Source organism: Thunnus thynnus, chromosome 11, assembly GCF_963924715.1.
Source record: "Thunnus thynnus chromosome 11, fThuThy2.1, whole genome shotgun sequence".
Lineage (NCBI taxonomy): Eukaryota > Metazoa > Chordata > Actinopteri > Scombriformes > Scombridae > Thunnus > Thunnus thynnus.
The window spans coordinates 29,445,191-29,461,218 of record NC_089527.1 but is presented as its reverse complement, the minus strand read 5'-3'; the positions used below and the strand labels follow the sequence as shown (position 1 = coordinate 29,461,218).

Below are 16,028 nucleotides of genomic sequence, written 5' to 3'. Positions count from 1 at the left end.
TAGACCTTAGGATTAGCATGCTAGGCTAACCGTCCGTCAACTGTGTGACTTTATATCCACACCATGAAGTCTTTCAGAGCACACAAACACTGTAAACACACCTCTCACCTGCTCAGCACGGTGCTGTTAAACCAGAGACACTGCAGCTACACTTTATGTTTATACAGTCTACACACAGCACTGCACAGCTATGCTAACGATGGTAGCCATGCTAACTAGCTGCCAGCCGCCGTGCAAGTTGGTAGAATGGATCTGTTACGTCTCTTTGTATCTGTGGGTCTTCCTGTCAGTGTCAGAGCCTCCATGTGAGACGCTTCGGTCAGTAAATGTGTGTTTTTAAAACTTATTTCAGGGCTGCGCTCACTCTCAGTTCCACAAGGTACTGTAATCCTTCACATTGGATTGGACCGCTAGAAGGTGGGCGTGGCTTAATGAATATGGCGCGACGCAGAGCTCCAGAGAGAAACGGAGCTGTAGAGGACTGTTGGCTTCCACACATACTTTCCTTACCTGCGTTGCTAGATCAGGAGGAGGATAAGGGAGAAATGAATGAATTAGAAGTTTTTGCTTACTGATATAACGCACACTTCCCTCTATGATGCTGCTCTGCTACCTACTACAACTGGTCGCCCAAAGTCACATTTGATCAGATAAATTTTGTTGACACCCCAAGTTCAAGATGAGTCATCAAACATTTGAAAACGTTTTAGGTAGGAACAGAAAGGACAGGGATTTTGATGTAAAATACTCAAAAATGATTTTTTGATTAAAACTGGGAATATCATGTCATTTAAGGGTCAAGCAACAGGGAACAAATTATCTAAAACATAATGGTATAAAACAGTCCTGCCTGTCCACTTTTGTTACTTTGTTTCACTCTCCATGAGACAAGGCTGTGATGTATTTCACTTTCTTCTTTGCAGGGTTTGAAATGCAAGGGGCCAAACTTGGGGTAAGTAAGAATTTGGGAAAGGTGTCGGTATCAAACCGTTTTCATTTTTCCCTTAAATTCATCTCCTGATAGTTTTGAAATATAGTGGACTACTCTGAAACGTGCAACAAATATTTTGTCTGACTTTTACTGACCTATTTTCCTTAAAAACAATCATTTGTTTTAACTTTACATATAGCAACTGATTGTTTGAGCCAAAGCCACATTTCAGTTTGCAGTTAAATCTGTACTTTTCCTTTTTCTCCCATGTTGCAGCTGGTGAACCAGGGTACTGTGGCGTACGCTGGTGGAGGTTTGATGAGAGATGTGAAGAACAAGGCAGTGCTCTGCAAGCCGCTCACCCTTACCAAGGCTACCTATTGCAAACCACACATGCAGAGCAAACTATTACAGACAGGTAAAGAGCATTTTACTTAGAGGAGTGCTATGAATTGAGATATATAGTGTGTTTATTTATTGGAAATTTTGAATTGAAATTAATTAAGTTCACAGGATAGGTAGGATAGGAGCAGCTAAAGTATGCTATAGTGAGGCAGTGGAATTTGGACATTTTAGTATTTTGGGGGGAGTTTTCACCTGGATCTGGCTAAACAGTTCTGTTTAGGTTGGTAGAATATTCACCAATTGCCCTTCATTACTTCATGACATTTAATATACGTTGTGTTTCACTTATGATAATGTTAAGATTCTCCATATCTGTGTCTACAGATGTGGACGATGGTGTGAAGAGGGAGTATATTCCTATACCCATACCTGTGCCTGTCTTTATGCCTGTGCCAATGAACATGTATTCCCAGGTCACTCCTAGGCCAGTCTCCCTGCCTGTACCGGTAAGACTACAGCCTTACTTCATGAACACATACAGCCATGCAAAAGGCCAACAATGACTGAATGAAATGAATCTTTTAAAGGTGACATTTTGTGACAAAATGGCTCTTGTATGAACAAAGGAGCCAACACAACAAAAACATAATGTTGAAAATAAAATATATTTGTTAATAATAAAAATCTAGTAATAATTTCTGAATTGTTCTGTATAAACCTCACCCAGGCAGAGAAAGGAGTTGTTCACCAATCTAAGGCGTCTGATTACCAAACACTGCGTCTTCCCCCATCCAGGTTCCTGTGCCTGTGTTCCTGCCCACCACCCTGCAGGGGGCAGAGCAGATCGTCCAGACCATCAATGAGCTGAAAACCAAGGTGCCCTCTGACCCCCTGGAGGCCGACCTGCTGTCCATGGCTGAGATGATTGCAGAGGACCAGAAGCCAGGTACGCTCACGAGATGGTTGGATGTCTTGATTGAGACACCGGGCATCAGAGATGTCATGAATTCTATGCTGATAGAAATTCCTGAGATCATCTTTATATGTATGTATTTTTTAAATGTTGCAAAATGTCGAACATTCAAATAAATAAGTGTGCGGACAGGGACAAAAAACATGATTTTTTGCTTGTAATAATTAACTACCACTTTATATTTTTGTAACTGTGAGGGTTTATACACAGTAATATACAGCAATCAAAAATGTAAAAAATTGTGTCCCTAACACATTTATAGGTTTACCAGATAATGTGGAGAATGTATCATCAAAAGGTCTGAAAATGTTAGTTCAGCAAAATCATGAAAAAACACATTTTTCAAGTGTTATTTATCCATGCAGATAGTTTTATTTTATTTGTTAAGGTTTTGAGATATCAGACTTGATTGTGAGACAATGTCCTTGTTACAAAATTCCAATCAAACAGAGTTGAGTTACACTTAAAGAAAGATGCTGCAAATGCCGACAATGAAAACTTTCCTGGCTGTGTGTTTCAGACGTGAAGCCAGTGAAGGTGAAGAGGGAGCATGTAGGGGAGGAGACCACCAGCAGCAGCTCTGAGGAGGAGGAGGAGGAGGAGAAGGAAGAAGTAAAGAAAGAAGAGAAGGAGCAACAGAAGGAGGAGGAGAAGGAACAAGAGGAGGAGAAGACACAAGAGAAGAAGGAGGAACAAGAGAAGAAGGAGGAACAAGAGAAGAAGGAGGAACAAGAGAAGGAGGAGGAACAAGAGAAGGTGGAGGACAAGGAGGAGGACAAGTATGAGCCTGATTTGGACCTAGAGGAAGACTTCCCTCAAGGTAAACGTAGTTGATGGTTGGCCAGTGAGGCAATGTCAGACAAAAAAAAAATCTTTGTCAAATGATAAAACAGTATATTGATGTTAATAATAGTTCTTCAGGATCTGGATTTCAAGGCTTGACAGTCACAGATTCTGACATTGATTAAATCTGGACATTCAGCTCTTTTTTTCTTCTAGGTGTTTTAAATTATTTTAATAACAATATCGTAAAAGGTGAGGATTACATTTTAGTCACACATTTTCATCATTTCCTAAGCATGACAGATGTCATTATCATCATCATACAAAAATAAACTGAATATAAGCATAATTTCTGATAATACAAGCCTTTGCAACCATGAGGAACTGCTTTCCTAGATGTCAAGTTTCACATCTTCCTTATACCCATAAGCATTTATGTTATTGGAATTGTTCAGATTACTGAGCAACATCTGGACTGAAGTTTGCAATTTGTAATTTCACAACATCTTGTCAGTTACTTGGTGCTACCAAAGCTTGTCTGGCATTTAAATGAGTCGACAACCCCCAAATTCAAATCAGCCACTCTGTCCTTGACACCTTCGGTCTAAATGTGCTCCAAGTGGTGGGAAATGTAGCATTTATCATTCAACAGCTTGTCTCCAACGCTCGTTCTACCTTTGTTACTCCTTCTCTCAGTCTTTCTTTGTCTTTCAGTCCATGTAGTGAAGTGGCTCTTATGTAACATCTAACTGTATGGGGTTTTAATGGATCAGCGCAGTAATTGAGATTAAAATTCCACCCTCTGGTTATTTCTGGACATGCTGTCGTCACCCCTATCAGGGCAGAGGTTTTTAGGTTTGGTGTGCTGTCCAAAGGAGGGGTGTGAAGTCATTAACCAAATACAGAGGAGGCTGAGAATAAGACATGTCAGTCAGTCCACCACTTTGTCCAGACTGAAATATCTCAACGACTATTTGATGGATTGCCATGAAACTTTATACAGATATGAATCCTACTGTCTTTGGTGATCCTCTGACTTTTACTCTACCGCCACCATGAGGTTTACATGTGTGGTTTTGAGTGAAAAGTCTGAACAAATATCGGATGTATTACCATGGAATTTAGTGCAGATATTCATGTCCCCCTCTGAATTGTAAAAACTTTTTAAATCCCTCAATTTTCTTTTCTAGCACCATCGGGTCAACATTTTAGTTTGTCCAATACTTGAATATGTGATCTTATGTACTTTAACTGCTTGCTGGCTTGTGATGTTATGGCCGTGAACCATGAAGGTTCATGTCTCAAACTAAGCGGTGTCGTTGCCGTACTGGGATTGGTCCACGTGTGGCAACGCAGGCGACTACAGAGAGAGCCACATCTTTAAAACCATTGCTGTTCGGCTCTCATTACTGTTGTAGCTCCAGTTTATTGTAAAAGTCTCTGTGGTTTTGATTTTTATTCCACTCCTGCCTGACTGTATGAAGCCAGAAGATTAATGACGGGTTGAAAAGTTGAACGTTATACTCAGTGTCATTGAATACCTAAAATATTTAACATTGTGGTAAATAAACTGGATTAGTACCACTATTAAGAGCATTCTTTTACCATGCAGTATTATAAGATATGGTGTTGGAGTCTGGTATGGTAACTTGACAGTACAGTTGAAATCACAGATCGCTCATCTGGTACAAACAGCTATGAGAATGATGGGGGTTAAAAAACACTCATCCCTCCAAATAATTTATGAGCAATTTATTATCAGACAGGCACAGAAAACAGTGTCTGATCCAACTCACATTCTCCACCCAGAGTTCCAGCTCTTATCTTCTGGTAGAAGATTCAGGGCTCCCAAGAGCAGGCTGAACTGTTATAAACATTAATTCCTGCATATGTCCATTGAGCTTCTCAACACTTACATGTAATGTAGATGTTGACCATGACGGTTGTGCAATATGTTGCCATTTTCAGTAGGTGTGTATGTGTATATGTGTACAGGCAAACTGTTGTATATGTGTATGTGCAAACTGTGTATGGAAGCCATGTGCCGTTAAGATGTTGATGTTTTTTTTCTTCTAATATGCAATATGTATGATTTTATCTTCAGTGGAACTGCAGGACAGAGTTCAGAACGAATTTCCTTAAGGAGACATAAAGTATATCTTATCTTTAGAGGAGAGGAAATTAAATCTAGCACCTACTGCAATCTGCTGACTACTGACTTGATACTTGCCAGTGAGATTTTTTTAAAAAGGACTCTCCAGATGGGTTTTTAAAGTAGGACATCTCCCATGTCAGCTGGGAGTCACCAGAAGTTGACTGGAGGAACTTGGACAGTTTGTATTCCACCAGCCAGTAAGTCAGGTGATTTGACTGGTGATCTCCATCACAGTGTAACGCTGTGTCACTGTCCTTGAGGCACTGAACTCTTAAATAAAGAGTTACTGATCTCTGACATGCTGATCCATTGAAGAAACAAACACAGAGGCTTTGTTCAGATAGACAACAGTGCTGCGTGGAAAAAAAAACGCAGCCCCTCTTTCATTTATATAGCAAGGCTTGGCATACACTTAAATTTTTTATGTTTTCTGTCTGAATGCCCACTGATTCATTGATGGTGATCCCTAAAAAAAAGACTGCACCTAACAGAAACACTTAATTCTAAAGTTGAGTTTACTGATAGTTTCCCATCTGACTGGGTTGCCATTTTATACGTGTCATCACGTCCCAAAGGAGGAAACAACTCAACAGATTGTCTCCTGTCTCAGCCTCAGAACCTGATCCAGTCCTGGAGGGAATGGACGAGGATATGGGCTTCTCTCTACCTCCAGTCCTGGCAGAGGAGAAGGAGGACCCGGAGGAGTCAGCACCTCGACCCCAGCCCAGGAGACAAGTACGCACACACAAACACACACATACATGTGACAGTTAGGATCTTTGTATTGGCCGACTGATGATTACTGCATAGTAATTGCTTTGTTGGTGTTGCAGGGGAACAAGAGGTTGGCGGTTGAGGAGGCCTCGTCCTCTTCTTCTCATCCAGCAAACAGACGCTCAGAGGGACGTTCACTGCCTCTCAAAGCTCGCTATGGCGTCAATGCCTGGAAGCGCTGGGCGTTGTCTCCTTCTGACCAATCAGATGACACCAAAGTAAAAGATTGCTCCAAACCTGGTAAGCTTAACCCACCCATTTGCTTTCTGTCCTGGCAAAGTGGTTACAGTGCGAGTCCAGGTGCATTGTTAGGCTGAAAAATGAAAGGTCGATTGTCATTGGAAAACATGTAGCATGTGTTTGCCAACAGCATTCTGTGTCTGTTCCCAGCTCCTGCAGCCTGGTCTAAAAGTAACCTGTTGTCGCTGAGTTCAGAGGAGTTGAACGTGGCTTTGTCCCGATTTGTCAGGGAAGTCTGCAGGCCGAGTGGGGAGCGCTACTCTCCAGACAGCATCCTCTACCTCTGTCTGGGGATCCAGCAGGTTGGTACCAACACCAGAACCTCTCTAGCAAGTCACTACACCATGTATACCAGTCACCAAAAAGTAATGTTGAACATAGACACTTATTTAAAGTGACCCATATGTCAGTACATACAATTTATATGATATATTATTTTTTGATGTTTGATGAAATGAACTCTTTTGTCTTGGAAAAAAGACATGAAAGGGTTGTGACCTGTGCAGTCATGTGGCTGATGAAAGACAATGGGTCCTCCTAATGGCCTAGTGGTTCAAGGCATCCCTGGTTTGAGTCTGTTGGGGACCTTTGTTGTTGCTTGTCACCCCTCCTCCTTCTCTCTCTCCACGCATTTCCTGTCATCTCTCAACTGTCACTATTAAATAAAGGCAAAAATGCCCCCAAAAACCCTCACAAAATTTCAAAAAAGAGAAAACAAATACAAGGCATCTCAGGTAAATGCTATAATGTTAGCAGCAATGTTGTCACAATACCAATTTTGTTGACCTCCCTCAAATTACCAGTATAAGTATCATGGTTTAATTGACTAAAATAGTAAAAATTTCCTAAAATAACAAAAAGTAGTGATGAAATTTTATATTGTAATACTGTTATTGAAACATAGTGAAAATGAGAAAATTAGCCTTGCTAACGTTCCCTTTTATTCTATTAAAATTCCATCCGTAGTCATTTTGGAGGTAGGAACCAAAGTTGCAGTGAGTGCTTCCAGTAGGACAGACATTACTGGTGCACAGTCTTCCCTCCTGTTCTCACATGTGAGCAGAAGCAGCAGCAGCAGCATGGCAGCAGAGTGGAGCGCAGGATTGTCCAAAGTCCTCTGGAGTTTGGTTTTTCTGACAGAAAAATGTAAGGCAAACTCTTCTCTGTTTTACAAAATAACAAGATTTTAAAGATTTAACAGGTTTGTTAAAGTTTAATCAAGTAATTCATCCTGGCTTCTCTGGGCCTGCTGTTACTTGCTGCTGCTCTTCCCTCCCTTTTTAAACATTTCTTTTCAAGAAGATAATTTTTGTGTTTTTTCTGAGGAGGGGACTTTTAGCAACAAGCCAGAAAATATTTTTCTTGTTCTAGATGTGTCTGAATGTAAAGATTTGTGTGTCCAGTGATTATAATTCTTTGCTGTTCACATCCTGAAAAACAGTGATGATCATTTAAATATGAGGACACTTTTGACCTCTGAGTAAGCATGGATCACAGTTTATATTTATTTATAAAATGTACATTTTTGTGTGTTTAAAGCATCTTCACGCCAAAGGCCGCAAGGATGACCTGTTCAGTGACCCATGCTACCAGCAATTTGGGGAGGAGCTCAACAAGGTCCTGAAGGACTGGCAGCCCAGCGTGCTCCCTGATGGTGAGTACAGACCAAATAACAATTAATAGATTCATACAATAGACTTTATTTTTGATTTTTCTTTTTTTGTAGAGTTTGTGTACAACAACTCTGCAAAATGCACACAATAAATAATCAAAAACAGGCTGAAAAATAAAATACACAGGAGAAGTGGCACAGTGTTAGGGAGCAGTACTGCGCACAGTGCTGTTAAATAGTCTGTAGTGTTGGTCTGTATGAGCAGTGTCCAATGATTATAACTCTTCTGCTGTTCACATACTGAAATATTGTGATTGTACTTAATATCATATGAGGACACTGCATCAATGTAACAGGCAAAAACAAATCTTAGTTGTCTTCCTGTTTTGATTCAAAAGGTGAGAGCCACATTTTGAAATGAGTGAGATTAGTTATCTTAAAGATCCCCTCCAGACATGTACTAAGACACATAAAATACTCTGCTTGGACCAATAATGTGTGTCTGATATGGTTTTTCCACAAAAAAGTAGAATTACCACTTTAAAATCCTGAAAATGGACTACTTCTCCCTCATTAAAAATTCCAGAATCTATAAATATGTAAATATATTTCATTTCAGAAGTTTATCTGCTGGACACAAGATGTCTCCTGCTTTAAAGTCCATTCTCAGTGTTTGAGCACTGGAGACTTTCCATATCCATATCACACTGGTTTAAGTTGAATATTGGACCAGAATTGGCTTCCAAACTAGTTGTGATGTCACAAACTCATGATCGTAGTCCCGCCCCTTAAATTCAGATTTTCAATGAGCTCAGAGAAACTTTCAGCAGATGGATGTGAAAACAGCCTTCTAGTGTCGAACTCTGCACATACGTCAATCTGTACAGTGAAGCTCAAACATCCAACTGTAGGAACAAGAGGAAAAACATTTTTGAGTGGAGGAGGACTTTAAGTAACTAATTGAAACATATAGCCACAAGTCTTAGATAAGACTAAATGGTGTCATGGCAGATGGATCGAGCAATAGTGAGTAGTGAAAGTTTATTTTCCCAGAATGTATTTAAAGTGTGTTCTGCTCTCTTCAGGCTCACTGTGGGGTCGAGTGGAGGAGCAGAGTCTGTGGAGCAGCCGGCAGCTCGGGGAGCAGAGTGCTGCTGCTCTGCTGCGCTCGCTGGTCTACCTGAACACAAAGTACTTCGGCCTACGCACTGTGGAGCAGCACCTCCGCCTCTCCTTTGCCAATGTCTACGGCCCTGACACCGTCCATCCTGTCACCAAGGAGACCACAGTCTGCATCCGCGTGCCTTCCATCTCTCAGGATCACCATGGTGAGGCCAGCCACATGTCCATGTTAGGATATTTCACACAGGTTTAGTAGCACGAACTGTAAAACAACAACATGGTTCATGGCCAACACAGCCGGCAATCTTGACTCATCTACCTGCCCGGGCTTCATGAGACTTACTGCCACCCCTAAGTCCTGCCCCATAAGCACTGGGCCCATCCAACCTGCTGCTTTATGCTTTCCTTTCATAAAATTATTGTTGTTACTGCTATTTTTCCAGAACCCTGTTTGTGAAGCCAAACTGTGGCACCCCCTTGCCTCAGACAATGGTTCAAACGCCATTAAGACACACATAACCAGGAAGCAGCGTCACATAGTTATTATTCAAAAAATATATCATTTTTGTTTGGTTAAAAACAGCTCTAAGCACAAGGAAACAGGTTGGTTGACATTCAGCTGTACATTAACAGTCACACACACACAATTTAACAACATCCAATAGCTTAAGTTTGGCAAACAAACACACCAACCCAGTGCAAGGGGAGCTCACAATATACACACTGGTCACTGTACCAGTTTACAGCAGCATGGGGTGGCCCTAAAGCAAGCCAGTAAATCACAACAACAAAGAAATACCACCAAGACAGCGGCTCACTAGCTGTGAACAAAACTAAACATAATTAACCCCATATAACTGCTCCTCACAACACAAACAAACAAAAAATATATATATATTCAAAACCCACCAGCTATACAGCAGATCCCTGGTCTGCTGTAAAGCTGGTCAGATCCCCAACTACCCTTGTACACCCATGCTCAAGAAGCTCTACAAACACAAATATAAACATGCAACATTAGTTGTACAGCATACAAGATACACAATGACCCCCCCACCCCAAATGTAAGCATACAGGTACACAACTCAGCATGCTGCTCCTATTGCCTATATTTACTGCAGCTTTCTCCATAATGTCATGTTAAATGTATTGTCATGTCAGAGGTTTGAGTCTTGCTCACAATCTTAAAAATGTTTTTTTTTTTTTTTTTGTCCTTTAGTGCAAAAAGAGTCTAAGAAGAGGAAGCGTCAGTTGGAGGATGGCGACCAGGACTATGAGCCAGATGACGACTCGGGAAACTCAATTCTACATTGTCCTGTCAAGAAGCACGAATGCCATCTATATGAGCTCTACAGATCAAAGTGGTGGGTTCAATAACTTCACTGGCCCAACATCACATCTATGACCAACAATCCAAAACCAAAAGATATTCAATTTACTTTTCAAACATAAAATAGTGTAGATCTGCACATTTGAAGATTTACTTGAACTAAAGAATGTTTTGTTGCATGCTTGCTTGATAAATGATATTGATGGTTTTATAGAATTCCTCCTGTCAGAGTCCTGTGATTATAACTCATTGCTGTTCACATCCTGAACCTCAGTGTTGAATATTTAACGATGAGGACTTACTGAATAACAATCTCAGGAGGAAACAAAAGTTAGAACAATACATTTACACTCTCTCTCTCTCTCTCTCCCCCACCTCCCCCTTTCTCACCCCCCCCCCCCTCCTTTGATCATTGTTCTTCTTCCTCTTCTCCCTTTTGTTTGCATCCTGTTATTTATTCTCACCTATTCCCCCCCTTTGCCCCAATTTTTGTCTTTGTTCGGTCCTCATGCTCTGAATTTCCTCTTCTTCTTCTCTTTCCTTCTCTCTCTGCCTTCCTTCCTTGCTCCATCTGTGTCTCTCTTCACTCGTCACTTTTCCCCTGTTTTTCTTCCTCCTCCCTCCCTCCCTCCCTCCAGCCCAGCGTTGTTGCGGGAGCGTCTGGACGTCTTCTACGTTCAGCCAGATCCGGCCTGCAGTCCAGATGGCTCACTATGGTTCAGCTCCACGCCGCTGGAGCGACGCATCCTGGAGAGCCTCCTCACCAGAGTCCTCCTGGTTAGGGACATTTACACAGACAAAGAACACCTGGAGGAAGATGAGGAGGAAGAGGGCGGGGGTGAACGAGCTGGGGGAGAGTAACAGTTGCTTTGGACTTATGTTAGAGTCAAAGGAGGAGGATAGCGAGTAGTGTTTGTGCTCTTCCCCTGTCCTCTCGTCTGGTCCTCCTTCCCCTCCCTGCTGACTTGCTGTGTCCTCCTGGTGAGGGTCGTCCGCAACAGAAAACCTGAGAAGGTAGAGAATGATGAAGGTGGTGTTGGAGAGCAGCCTCAACTTGTACTTCTGCTGATAGATTCACAAACAGAGGAGGAAGAGGTTATGAAGCTAGAGAACATGTTTGATTTTCCCTCCAGTCATAAACCAGAAGAGGCACAGATGTGAAGAATAAGTTGGGATAATCGGAGGACAAGGAGTAAGGGAAGAAGTAAGGGATAAAGGAGGTGGAGCTATAATTTATGGTCAAATGATAGCTACATCAGGTAAAATACCAAATGTATTGACCGTTATCATCATAATATTTGGAAAGATAGGATGTGCTCTTGTAGTGAGGGTGTAGTGTGTTTTTTAGCGCACAAACAGTAAGTAGCTTGAAAATATTTAAACTTTTAACCACACAGACTCGTGCTTTAAGAGAGGTTATCAGCAGCCACCAGTGGAGGCTATAAGGAGGTCCAAAGCAGACATGCAGGCAAAGTAACAGTCATGGAGTTACTTCCTCTTCCTCCACCTCACTCTCAGCTTCATGTCCTCCTCGCCACCGCTCGGGGGTCAGGAGAAAAACAAACAAAAACAGATTTTCACAAGGAGAAACAGCAAGTAAGGGAGAAGGCAGAGAGGAGTGTCTGGGCAAAACCAGAGAAGAGGAGAAGCAGGTAGTGTGAGGCTGATGTTGCGTTCTACAGAGTTGGAAGTTGAAATTCCCAGCTGGTAGGTCGAAATTCCATCTTTGCAGTCGGTAGACATGTCATCAATAGGTTTCTTTGGACCACATCAACAACTCTTCACATTTTAGCTGCTAATCATGTTGATATTTGGCAGAACAATAGCAACTGTAAGTGCTGCTCTATATCTCAAATTTATATTTTAAAAGACGATTAAACACTAAATGTTCTACAGCATCTGTTGCATATCTGAACCAATTCAACAGTGACCTAATATTGCACTTTTGTCCAATGCCACATCACTCTGTGGGGTTTGAAAATGTTTACCTTTTTAGATGGAAGCAAAGGTGAGATGTGTTTGTCTTTAAAGAGTGAATTAATACCTGGATCAGTAAAATGTGTTTCACTGATCTCTGGTTGAAAATTAAATGGTTTTGTTAATGTAAGATTTAAAAGATTTGCACACTCACACAACTCTTCTGGAATAATTAGACCTCTGTTCAGATTGAAGTTGGGGACAGTTCCGCTGGGAATTACTTAAATTCACTAAACTTGATGCACAAAGAAGAATGAAATGGTACAATCGTCCCCCTGCAGCAGGGGAGTCAAGTGCCATGAAGCCCTTAACAACATATGAAATCAGGTATAAGTGTTTGTGTGTAGGGCCTTTTTAATGTCATGAACTCAGTTAATTGGGCTTGAGCGTATTTTGATAATTGCTCTGACAGATGCTGCATGGACCACCAGTGTGAGAAATTTTGCCACATAGGATAATTCCCATTGAATTTTTTGCTGCAGGAATATGGAATTTCCGACTTTCCAACACGTGTGGAACGCAGCATCAGATCTCCTCTTATTAGTCAGGGTGTCCTACTGTATCACACATTAACCTTCTCCATTAACTGGGCTGCTTTCATTCCTTCCCATCATCACGTTGCCTCTTCTGCTACTGCTCTTCCTCTGTCAGTACTGCTCTCAGGCGAAACCTTTGCACCACAGAGGACTTCAGCTCATACAGGCAGGAGTCAAGACTGATCCCAGGACAGTTAAAGCGACTGAGAGGACAAAGTCTGAACCTCATTCTGGTGCAGGGGAAAGGCAACCTACCGACATGCTGCGTTTCTTTTATAGGACATTAGGGGAACCTTCCTTTATGTGATGTAGCATTATATGAGTACTAAGCCCAGATTGGGTTGCTTTGAAGTGTAAATATCTCTGAAACAAGGCGGTTATTGGAGTCAACACAGAGGGACACTGTAGTTTAGGGTGGAAGAAACACCCGCCTCCCAAGAAACCCCCTTTTTTTTTCTTTTTTTTTTAAAAAAAGACTGATTATTTATTTCTCCTATTATTAATTTGACAGTTTCCTCTTTACGTTGGGATGGGAATTTTTATGGGTGCCATTTCTTTCTCAACTTTTACTCATTGAAAACCAGCTGCAGTCCTGTTCCCTCACCTCTCTCGCCCATGTCAATGCTAGCTGTGCAGGAACCCATCAAACATGAAGGACACTGACTTTTCAATTCAAGGGTTCAGATTCCCCACAGACTATTTTTTGAAAAATTTCTTTCTGCTTCTGTCCCTGTGTTTGTATTTTCCTGACATTTCTCAGTTATTCTAGGTCTCCTTTAAACTTAATATTGGTTTAGTTTGAAAATTGAGCACTTGTTAATAAGTGCTCTGTTCTTCTTCCAAGCTATTTAAGAGTGCTAGCACTGCAAAGCAAAAGCTTGTGTTGTAATAAAGTATTTGTTGGACATCTATTTCATTTTATTTTTCTCAGTTTTCATGAACCAAACTCAAGTTTTTCTCAAGTTACACTATCAATTCATTTCTTTCATTTTTTAATTATTTTTTTTATTTATGTGGTCCCCTTTTTTTACTTTTCATCTTATGAATATTATTTGAATTTGCTTTGTGTTTGTGTCAATAAATTTGAGAAAGTGTCATCATGCTAAAAATGAATCCAAGGTTGGTTGTTTGAAGATTTTGTTTTTCTACCACTTCCTTGATCATTAATTGACTTTCATTTAAATAGTGAGAAGACTGAGAAGTAATGCTGGCTACGTTCTTCATGTTTCCACACCCAGTACTCAAAATACAAGGAACACCTCCCACACACACTGTTGTACACACAATATCTCAAATTAGGAATCAAACATGTCTTTTCTGCATGATCCACATCACTGCTCCTCCTGACTGAAAAGGATTTAAACTCAGTCAAGGACGACACTTTGAAAGAGGTGTTCCTGTTATTTTGTACACTTCACTGTGCATTTACTGGTATAGAACTGCGGTGTTACATTACAGGAACAAAGATAAGTGGATGTAGTGGGACAACGTTGGTCTGGATTTCTGACAACAGTTCCGTATTCCAGACCAAAATCCAAACCTTTAAACTTGACTGTGGACGTTAACAAAACTGACCCTGGATCAGAGGACCCTTGTTGACCGGCTGATTTTCTTGCTGGACTCCAAGGCAGCGACTGACAGTAGACGCTGTGGCTGGCATTAATGCCTAATGTGAATGTGCCTAACTGTATATACTGAAAGTGAGTGATTGTGACTTGAGTCTGATGCTATGTGTGTGGGCTGATCTGCTGATACGGTCATGTTAAATAAATGATTTCATTTTCTAACCAGATACTCTAAGATGCTGTTTTGATTTGCCTGTGTTACATAACAGCTGTAACGTGGAAATTAAAGGTTCAGTTTACCAAATGTAAGTATTTTCTCAACGACCCCTAGTCGTATCAAGAGACTGTTGAATAGTGTTTAGAGGTTTTGAGATATTTGTGGGGGTGAATTTTTTCTTGTGCTCCTTTTAAAGCATTGAAATGTTAATTAGTGTTGACAGTGAGGTCTGTGGATCCAGACTAACCAGACTTTTTAAAACTCAATTTTTCTGGGAGTGCAAACAAAAATGGTTTTAGGTTGACATCAGATATATTAGTGGCAGAAATCTCAAAACATCAGCACATTAAACCGAAACTAAGCATGAAAAATGTTTTTTTGTAATGTGGGTGAACTGACCCGTTGAAGAAACAGGGTTTTGGAGAAAAGGCTGGTGGGGAAAGATAGTGAAACATCAGATTATACTTCTTTCACACGCTATGTGCCCACAATATCCATGAGTATTTGAAAAGCTCTAACAGCTTCCATTCTACTTAAAAGGCTTTCTAGCAGATGTTGGATCCTGGCTGCAGGGATTTGCTCCCATTTGTTACATGTCTACACTGCTCTCTGTTGGAAGGCTGTGGATCTGTAGTAAAATAGCCTCTCTGTTGCAGATTCCTGATGAAACATTTTGTGTGTGCAAGCAGAGGTGATTTCTGTCCTCTTTGATTATCTATTGTAATATGTTAAACCTTAAATACCTTAACACCGATAAGAACAGACCTTTTTTTTCCCCCGTTGTCCAGATTAAAATTGTTATCTGCATATTTGGTTTGTGCTCAACAGGCCGGTTAACGTTGGCACAACATGGAGGCCTCACTGTGTTCTGACCTTCCTCGCTATCATGTCCCATTTTTACAAGGTGCCAGGCAGATGTGACACCGAGGCAGGGAGTGTTATCGACACCACAGGGTCAGTGCAACAACCAGGGAGATGAAGCTTGGGGTCATGAGACAGGAAGTGGTGTTGGAAAGGTTAAAGAGGTGCGGAATGTGTCACCTCACCATACAGGGACTGGATAGGAGCATGAGTGTATGTAGTTTATTAAGTTGCCTCTAAATGTGTTTTTTAACCCAATGATTATTATTATGTGGTTGTCAAAGTGAGGTCTGGAGAGTCCAAGGGGACTTTGAACCAGTCCCAGAAGTCCACACAGTAAAATGAACATTTAAATACAATGTAGACACTGTAGACTAGAAAATTAAAATTGACCAACATCAGCAAGATCAAAATGGGGAACTGTGATGTGTCTTTTGAGAAAAGGGTCAAAATGTCACAGTGACTCTATGATGGCCTGTGAAAGCCCAGTAGTTCCTACTGAGGACGTCAATCTTTAAAAGTGGATCATAAATACAGTACTGTGCAAAAGTTTAGGCACTTTAGATGTTTAGACTCTTATCCATCATGCAACACTATCGGGGAGGCG

The 16,028-nt window shown here is 41.1% G+C and overlaps 1 protein-coding gene across 4 annotated transcripts in view; it reads left to right on the top strand.

The window, feature by feature from the left end:
* zmym2 (zinc finger, MYM-type 2) overlaps positions 1-14,570 on the top strand; it is a 36,781-nt gene extending 22,211 nt beyond the window's left edge. For 3 of the 4 annotated variants that reach the window (XM_067604350.1, XM_067604352.1, XM_067604351.1), the window contains exons 14-25: positions 924-952; positions 1,208-1,349; positions 1,661-1,782; positions 2,072-2,222; positions 2,770-3,069; positions 5,798-5,922; positions 6,021-6,201; positions 6,352-6,503; positions 7,741-7,855; positions 8,899-9,141; positions 10,155-10,299; positions 10,904-14,570. In XM_067604350.1, the coding sequence (XP_067460451.1) occupies positions 924-952; positions 1,208-1,349; positions 1,661-1,782; positions 2,072-2,222; positions 2,770-3,069; positions 5,798-5,922; positions 6,021-6,201; positions 6,352-6,503; positions 7,741-7,855; positions 8,899-9,141; positions 10,155-10,299; positions 10,904-11,126 (1,928 nt within the window). In that variant the 3' untranslated portion in view covers positions 11,127-14,570. Of the gene's footprint in view, positions 1-923; positions 953-1,207; positions 1,350-1,660; positions 1,783-2,071; positions 2,223-2,769; positions 3,070-5,797; positions 5,923-6,020; positions 6,202-6,351; positions 6,504-7,167; positions 7,348-7,740; positions 7,856-8,898; positions 9,142-10,154; positions 10,300-10,903 lie in introns of those variants that run through there. The other variant, XR_010930684.1, reaches the window with a different exon arrangement.
* Positions 14,571-16,028: the final 1,458 nt, after the last annotated feature.